General features: G+C 39.3%; 1 protein-coding gene across 2 annotated transcripts; it reads right to left on the bottom strand.

Moving 5' to 3' along the window:
- Positions 1-711: 711 nt before the first annotated feature.
- LOC120901652 lies at positions 712-4,230 on the bottom strand. 2 transcript variants are annotated; one of them, XR_005739314.1, is made up of 5 exons: positions 4,023-4,230; positions 2,430-2,574; positions 2,128-2,358; positions 1,800-1,987; positions 712-1,265 (listed from the first exon to the last, which is right to left on the bottom strand). XR_005739314.1 is itself a non-coding variant. In XM_040309773.1 (4 exons), the coding sequence occupies exons 2-4, from the start codon at positions 2,538-2,540 to the stop codon at positions 1,949-1,951; spliced, it is 381 nt and encodes a 126-aa protein (XP_040165707.1). In that variant the 5' UTR covers positions 2,541-2,574; positions 4,023-4,230; the 3' UTR covers positions 1,717-1,948. The 2 variants fall into 2 exon arrangements, 1 of the variants encoding a protein (XP_040165707.1); XM_040309773.1 differs by lacking the exon at positions 712-1,265 and having other exon boundaries at positions 1,717-1,987.
- Positions 4,231-8,804: the final 4,574 nt, after the last annotated feature.

The following is an 8,804-nucleotide window of genomic DNA, read 5'->3' as shown; positions in this document are numbered from 1 at the left end:
CATAGAAAATGGATGCGGTTTGCAAGTGGTCTGTTGGTTTCTTCGAGCGAGCTAGATGGTTGTGGGAAGGACCAGTGGCTTGTGGACTGTGTTTTGACCTTTTTCCTATAATAATGAATGGATCCTGCTTATTTGTATGCATCTTTGATTGTGGTATAAAAATAGCGTTCCGAGAATCAGTGAACCCACAGGCACCAGTCGGAAAGTGAGGAATAGCTTTTGTGCGTTTGATCGTTTCTAAATGGTTTTAACTATGAGTAGTGGAAAGATGTAGAGTTTGTTTCCCTATACTAGGTTTAATTAGTTTATTTTGAATTATACACTTTTGGGAGGAAGCAGATACAAAGGATAGCAAAATGCTATCATTTGTACAGTGTTTGATTGCAATTTAAAATACAATCACTTAATACAATATTTAACAACATCTGTGCAATTTTAAGCAAGAAAGCTGAAATTTCATGTTGCCAGTGGAACAAATTTTATCACTGGGTTGTATTTTTCATGTTCATCTAACAGTTCAATGAAACAAACAAAATCAATCAAACATGAGCTAACGTGATCGATCCTACGACAAATCGGTTTTTGATGCATCGGTACATTTTTAAAAGGTAAGATAATCCAGGCTGAAAACCTTAGCCGTTGGGCGAGTGGTGTTGTATGGAATGTTGTCATGATTTTTGCCGCTTACTGATGTGAAAATCCTTTTGAAAAAAAAAACTAGCGTCGTGACTATTATTGATTAATATACCAATTCTACTAAAATTCCTACGCTATTTCGCTACACTAATCCTCAGGTGCAAGTTTCGTTCTGGATTCGGAATTCCAATGCTATTTCCTACGCTGAATTCCTACACTAATTCCTACGCCATTCCTACAGTGTACATGTACTGCCGGATATGGTTTTTTCACTTGAACTGTAATGGTATCGGTTTCAGATTTTGTGACAGGATTACAGGTACAGTTCCAGGAAAGGGTTTAAATCGGAAGCTATGTCAGGACGAATATGAGCTCAGTATCACGTCTAGAACCGGTAAGATTTCATGCTCGGTTTGAGGACTGGTACGGGTTCATGCTTTGTTCCAGGGCAGGTATGTGTTCATAATCGATTCCAGGACCGGTATGGGATCATGATCAGTGCCAAGACCGGTATGGGTTCATGGTAGGTTCCGTACTGGATTCAGCATCCCCGTTTCGAGGTTTCGAGGTCTATAACTTCAGCGTACTTTTCAGATATGAAAGGATCTTTGAAAATTCGTTGTGCAGCCCTGAAATCTGACCTAGTCAATTTGGTAAATTTTATTTGTAAAGTGTTCGTTTGGAATTTCAGTAAAACCTTGTAATTAGGATTTCTTAATCCAATTGATTAATTATTATTGATCTAATTTTTTACCTGAACCCCATACTTATCTAGTCATACCTTTAATTTTAGTGTAATTTTAATTTTGTAATCATTTACACTAATAAACTTTTAATTAATTCTAATAATAAGTTATATATTTCTATAAACTTTTAAAATTATGTTGGAAAGCATATAACATAAACCGTGCTGTTCCTAAATATCATAATTATCATATAAAATAACAAAGTCAATAATAAAACAAAACATTTAAATTAATGGGTTGTTAAAAATAATAAAACACGAAAAAAACATCAAAAGTATAATGCAACGAACCTTACATTGAAAAAAATGTAATAGAAAAATGTAAAAAACCGTTCTTAAAATGTCAACATGTAAAAGTTTACATCAAATACTATTATTTTTCGATTCCTTGTGCCACAAACTTACATCACACGCAAACCTCAAATCTACACACCGCCGTTTTCCATGTACCAAATCCATTGAAAGGAACCATATGGTGCGCCCGTCGACCCGAGAGCGAATAAATAATCATCATCTTTCAATTTAGAGACGCCGCTTCCCTCACGCCGCTATTGTGGGTTGCGTCTTTCAACACTTTCTACTTTGGAGCGCATTTATCATCATCAACTGAAAATTAGAGAAAAACCATTTTACATGCAACATTCAAGCGGTAAAAGAGACAGCAAAAAGCAGCTTGCGACTGCATTCGAGCGAACGGTGGCACCGTGTAGGAATCGAAATCATTGGCTTGCTGTTGGTGGACGCACCTTCCGGAAGGCAGGAAATCGATCGAAATAGTCACGCTGATAGCTGGTAATGTATGGACACCGTTTGACCTCGGGCGGGATCGTCTTCTTCGCACGTATGCATGCCAGCTGATGCTGCTGCTGCTGCTGCTCCTGAAAGTGACCCCAGACGGTATCGCTCATTGCCTGCGCAGTGGTTCGCGGGATGAAGTGTTTGGTGGTGTAGCCGAAGGTACGATAAGCCGCTCCTCCCTGTAGTGGAAACAGTGCATGCATGCAGTGCAAACCTTTCGAAATGTAAAGCGCTTTAGCATCATACTTACTCCCACCCTGTTCCACAGGCAGCAGTCGTACGGGTACTGCTGGATGCGTTCGGCCCATCCGGAAATTTTGACTCGATCGTCGGAATACTTGCGTACAATGTCATGCTCCATGTCTGTTTTTTGGGGTTCGATTCACCGGTTGGGGCTTAAAATAGAACAAAATAAAATGTGTCTCGTTAGTGGGTGTGAACAGAAAAAAAAAACAAAAATACGCTGCAATTATCTTAATTTCCCAGCCGAAAAATGAAAATGGAAATTGAATTTAAATTTAGTGCTCCCGGCAAACCCACAAACTACAACTCGTGACAAATCATGCAAAGTGTAATGGGGGAAAAAAGAAGCCATTAAACAAAAAAAAATCATGTGCACGGTAACAACACAATCCACCAGAACATCAGAATGCTGTAAAACGGGCGCGACAATCACCTTCGGCACCATTGCTTCCTACGCGCTGTTGCGCGCTGTGTGGGTTTGGCGCGTTCGTGGTTTGCGTGGGAAAACAAAAAACCATTTTATCGAAATAAGAGTCACAAGCTTTGCGTTCGAAGCAGAGTGAAAACAACTGTTAAGCCGTAAAAACAGGGGAATATTGTGAGCGAGTTTTCGCGGAAACGGAACACCGAAAAGCGAACGGACCAAGGAGTGTATCGAATTTTGTCGCTTCATTCCGAAAATCGACCCATTAAATTATTTTTGTCTTTGCTGCTTACACGAACACCGTGGCAAGTGCAATTAAAATGGTGCGACAGAATTTATTTCAATTCGTACGGCTTGTTTTAATTTTAATGGTTAAAAATGCTGGTTGGAGATGGAAAGGGGATTAAAATAAAAAAAAAAAACACATAGACATACGTATTCACAAATGCATACAATTAATAGACTACGATTTGAAGAGTATTGTGTAGAGAGTATGTAAAATAAAACTTTTTAAAAGGCTGTTTATTTTGGGTCAATATTTCAGGGATATTTTTTGTTATTTAATTGGTGGTAATTTTAAACATATTCCAATGAAATGATAATGAAACCTTTTTTTTTCTACAGACCAGAACTGAACTTTTAATTGTAAATAAACAATTTTGTATTAAACACAGCTGAAAAATACCCGGCTAATGGAGTTGCACACAAACAGTATATTTGTTTAATTTTTTTTGTGTGATAAGCAAATGTGTGTTTCCATTTATAACCAAACAAGTACCAGGCGTCTCCACCACCAGCATGTGGTGGAGGATAATGGGAATTGTAAACTACTAGTTTTTTTTAACCATTTTGATATCAATACGCTCATCCTGGAATGTAATTGAAGTCGAATGAATTTATAAAATGCATGAGACCATAAAAAATCGGTAACGGTTTAATTTACCGTTTTACCACTACTGCGGAAAGAGAACAACGTTTTTGGTTCGGGGGATGAAAATTGTGTAGTTATTTATGACCGTTGTTTAACGAAGTGGAAATAGACAGTAAAAATAAAATATTAAATAGCAAGCAAACAAAACAAAAAACTTTACTTTCAGCTGTACAAATATCGGCTTTCACAGCACACAGCTCACAAGCGCAAACAAACTGACAACAAAAATGAAATTGTCCACTTACCTTTTTATATCTGAATAGCCTTTTTGGGAGTTGTAATTAATATTAATATACCGCCTTGATTAAGCCGTTTTGTGCTACACTTAGTTTTAATTAAACAGATTTTGTAACCAATTGGAGTAAAAGTCCAAATCGAATCGGAACTGTTGTGTGAAAGTGGTTTCACTTTCATGATTTGTTTTTTTGGCGTTGCAACAGCCTACTGTGAACAGTGTTTTGATAATTTAAAATCAAACGAACTGAGCGCTTTGATCAGGATGCACATTGAAAGGTGAGACAATTAAATATTCATCTTGATCATCAACATCAAAGTGTATTAAGACCAGGTGGTCTCGTCCCATACAAATTGACAACTAATTTCGGAATCAAAAAAAGCTCCTTTTGACAGAATGGGTGAATAGAAATTCCATAGGAACGGTTCGCTTTGTTCTTAGCAACACATACGGAGTACACATTGGTGTCCTCATCGACGGCATTATTTTGATCCAAAAATGGATTTAAATTGTTCAGATTTGGTTTAGCGTACAATAAGAAATGTTTTGAGAGCTTTTTAAAGTTTTTAAGTGCAAATAACAAAGATTCTAAGATTGTTTGTGTATTAGGCAAGTCGTCAGAAAGCTTGTTTGGGGAAATGTTTTCACCCATGCTGTCAAAAAGTGACGTTCAACTTTTGCTATAAAAAACAGGCTATGAGACCACCTGATCAACTTCTCAAAAAAATTTAACAGATGATCAGGCAAGATAAATTATTTATTTTATGAACAAGAGGTAAAACCACCGAAAAACCGACGTGACACTGGCGTAACAAAAGTGTCCCACACGAAAGTACTGTCATTTGCATGTGAGGCGATCACTTCTGTCAAAGTAAGCTCTGTTCACTGCTGCTTCGATGTAAACAACTTTTCCAAGTACAAACGGCGGAGGAAGTGTTAGGCAAGATTTTGTGAGATTTTTTGGACAAAACACCCAGGAAAATCATTTTATAAGTTTCCAAATCAATGCAAAAGATGTGAGAAGTGAATAAAAAAATACGCATTGGAATTTGCGGAGAAAAACAAAAAGTGGTTTTAGCAGTTCCTCCTTTGTGTCAGTGTAGTAAGCGAATCATTATAGAGATGGCGCTAGTGTTTAACGTATTTTCATTTGAAATAAGGAGACAACTTTTGAAGCTAATTTTGTTCGAAGTGTCACGTCGGTTTGTCGGTGGTAAAACAGTATTAATGCTTCAATGCATACTATATGTTTACGTTTTTTGTTATTGTTGCGTCTTGACAGCTAGGGCTACGTTCATCCAGCATATTGTGTGCGTATGTTCACTGGGTGAAGCGTTAGCGTTGCGTTTGAATAGTCGATGTATTAGTGTTAGATTCGTTAGGCTAAGAACAAAATTGTCAACCATTGTCGTTAAAGGATTCGGAATATACTGACACGTACGCCAAACGGTCACCTTTAAACCCTGAGCAATTTTCACTGCACTTTAACATAAAATATCACAACGTAGGGCCGATCACGAACACTATATGCACCGGTTTGTTTTCAACAGGTTTCAATTTAAATTAGGCAGTACAGCATGTTGCATGAATTATTTATTAATAGCTTGAACTTAAAATACGGCTTAAATTAGTTATACTCATTAAGTTCAACTAATTTCGGCTTTTTAACAACAGTGTAGCTATAAGTTAAACAATATGAAAAATTACTTTTTAAAATACATGTTAAGTAAACAAACAAAATGTTCTAATACATTAATTCTCTTAATAAGCTAATATAAGCTCATTGTTCATAAAATCACTTGTCCTATCCTTCATTTCGTATGCTAAATGAAAAAAAATCTTTTAAAGATTAATGATGATATAGTAACTTAACGATATACACGGTTTATATTTTTAGATCCTGCAAAACAATTCTTGAACTGTATTACGTTCTCTGCGTTTCTCCTTCCCAGTGATATAAGCCAGTAAACCACAAGCATCGTATATAATTGTTCAAATGTCTTATCTTCCCTTGCTGGTTCAAAGATTACAAATCTTCTTTGCTTGTGCTTCCAAAAAAAAATCAAGTTTGAATGCAGGCATCGTCTTCAAAAGCGCGTAACGAGCGACGCATTCGTTTGGAAAATTCGTCAAATTGCGCTGCCAGTCGGCTATCGTTCGCTTGCCATTTCGGCTTGCCGTAGCCGTGGTCGTAATGTAATTTTCTACCCCACTTCCTTTCTCTCTCTCTCTCTCCCCCACGTTGGGCGTTTTGAGTGTCCCTATTTTGGAGGTTCTTTCTTGGTAGCAACATTCCCGCACCTTCGTTAATACTCCCCGGGGGCAATAAATAAGATAATACAAGCAGGCTGACCAACAACTGGCGTCACCGAGCGAATGAATGGAAACGCAATAGAACAAACAAAAACCACAGGGACATGGGACTGGAGGCTAAAAAGAATACAGCTCGTTCACCAGCGGGGGGTCCAGATAAGGCACCGAAGCAAAACTGTTGAGATTAAGCTTTCATTAGTGTCCCTTCCCGGAGGGGAGGGTTTCCTCGTTCAAGGCGACTAAATCGCCCCTTCCCAAGAACGGGAAGGATTAGTTTCATTTCACAAATCGATTACTGACCTCCAGTGTGAGCGTGGTAAGCTTAGTGGGTAATCCGGACGGAAAAATGAAGCGTCTCGTTTTCGGTTTTGCTGCCGTAACATCGTTCCTCCTTTTTTGCTTCCATTCCTTTGCAACGAAGAAAACAAGCGTAAAAACGGAAGCAACCGCATCTCGCGCACTTCTTAAATCCTGCGCTTCACTTGCCAGTGATATATTGCCCCAGACGGATGGACAGTAACCGGAAGCTTACATCTCTACGGATGGGGGAATTCATGCGTACCATTCACCAGAAATACGGTCACCAATAACTTTGCCAACCAGTAGCAGCAGCAGCAGCAGCATCAGCAGAAGTCAGCGTTGTGCAATTCTTACCGTTCCCCCTAGGCGAGCAAACGGAAGACGACGATGCTCGGTGCGTGATGGATTTGATAATTATGTGTGTATGGTGGAACCGCGGCACTAGCGGTCGGTCATTCAATTCACGCGAGCCCGCAACGATCGCACGATGTGGCATTTTCCCGGCGGTTGCTGACTTCTGACAGGCAAAAGCCCCCTTTTTTGGCAAGAAAAACGACGCTAGCTCAGAATTGACTCGGAAGGGATTTTCTCACTTCACGCTGCGGAAACTTTCGCGCGTTTTCCTTCGGGCAGTTTTCTTCCGTCTGCAACGCGCAACGAAGAAATGGAAAAGGGAGTGAGAGAAAAACTATGATAATTATTTTCCACCACCAACTCAAACCACGCTGCTACACAGTGTGCGAAACTGTTTGCCCAACTGTAACGGCGAAAAAAAAGACCCGCCACTTGGAAAGCAAATAAAAAACTGTTCAATCAAAGTAGGTGCAGGCACGGTGCATATGTCTCGCAAAGCCGCACGGTTGCTACAGTAACGATGGGGATACTTTTCTTGCAATATGTTGACGATTTGGACCGACATTTGGGAAGTTTGCCGAGTTTGTGGCGTGAAGTATTTTACCAAAAAAAGTTGAAAAAAAAAGAATTTAAAGAATGTTTCCCAACTGCATCCAGCACAAAGTTTCGCGCACAAGATCTGCAATAAATTTGGCGCAAAACGTAACCTACCTCCCTCTCGGCCCTATTTGCGTCGTCTCGGCCTGCGCTGCAGTTTGGCTCGGGGCGTATACTTCACACGGAACGTGCCGTTTGTTTTTGGTACCATGTTTTTTCCGTACCATTTGCAAGCAAGAAGAAAAAGAGATTCCTTTCTATTCTCTTTTTTGAGGGGGGTTTTAGTTGCTAGTGCCTCCCCTCCCTCTCGTTCTGTGTCCCTGTGTGGAGAATAAAAAGTACAGCTTAATTAGTTCAGCGCTATGCAGTCGAAACTGGTCGGCTTATTTGTTTACGCTACGCGAGTGGTACGTCACGTAAGGCGAGGTGATGGTGGCAGAGTGGCACAGGACCTCTACTCGGGCGGGGGCGAGGTGAAACGATAAAGGGTGAATAGGGCGTACTTTCGTTTCGTCGATCACGGACTACGACCCCCTCTGCTCTGCTTGATGCAGCATTTTTCGGCTTCCGGTTTCGAGAAGGTGGGTGAAACACTAAGCTAAGAATAGCGTACCGTGCCTGGCTGGTTTTGCACTGTTGCCCGGCATCAAGTTTTCGGTTCACTGTTTATTGTTGTTTAATTTAATTATTGTCTTGAAGCTGCTGCTACTGCTGCTACTGGAACTGCTCTCATTTGCTTGTCTTTCGAGTATTTTCCGGAAATTGTGATGTCGAAAAGGAAACGGATGGTGAGACGAAGGTGAAGCAAGAAATTAGGGAAGAAATTGTGAATAATTTACGTGCTGCCTGGGGGTAGGATTTCTTTATTTTTGAGCAAACGTATACCTAAAACAAATGAAAATGAACCACAAATATTCTGTAGTTTTTTATGTTGAGCTTTCCGTTTTGTTAAGTGGTTAATTTGATGAAATATACAATCAGGGCAGTGTCAATAATTATCTATTTTTGTACGATTTTCTTAATATGCGTTAAGTTTGAAGTAATTTTTGAAGATAATTTTGCTCTGGTTTCATTCATGTTATAAGATTTCCCGCTGTACGCAAATAATGAGTTCCGGAGACATTCGCGTAACTCGAATTGCACGCTTTTTAGCCAAAATATTGTTGATAAAACGTCTTTTTTATATTAAATATCATCTTTTTTTAACTTTTAATTACATATTTAATTT

The sequence above is a fragment of the Anopheles arabiensis genome, chromosome 3 (genome assembly GCF_016920715.1).
Source record: "Anopheles arabiensis isolate DONGOLA chromosome 3, AaraD3, whole genome shotgun sequence".
NCBI classification, from domain to species: Eukaryota; Metazoa; Arthropoda; class Insecta; order Diptera; family Culicidae; genus Anopheles; species Anopheles arabiensis.
Note: the sequence above shows the minus strand (reverse complement) of the source record. Positions and strands in the feature narration are given on the sequence as shown.

Bases quoted from the DNA above. Each gene is read 5' to 3' on its own strand.
- LOC120901652 (XM_040309773.1), bottom strand. From the start codon at position 2,540: ATGGAGCATGACATTGTACGCAAGTATTCCGACGATCGAGTCAAAATT. The intron at 2,359-2,429 runs GTAAGTATGATG...TTTCCACTACAG, and splicing joins GCCTGTGGAACAGGGTGGGA to GGAGGAGCGGCTTATCGTAC. The intron at 1,988-2,127 runs GTGCGTCCACCA...TCTAATTTTCAG, and splicing joins GATTTCCTGCCTTCCGGAAG to TTGATGATGATAAATGCGCT.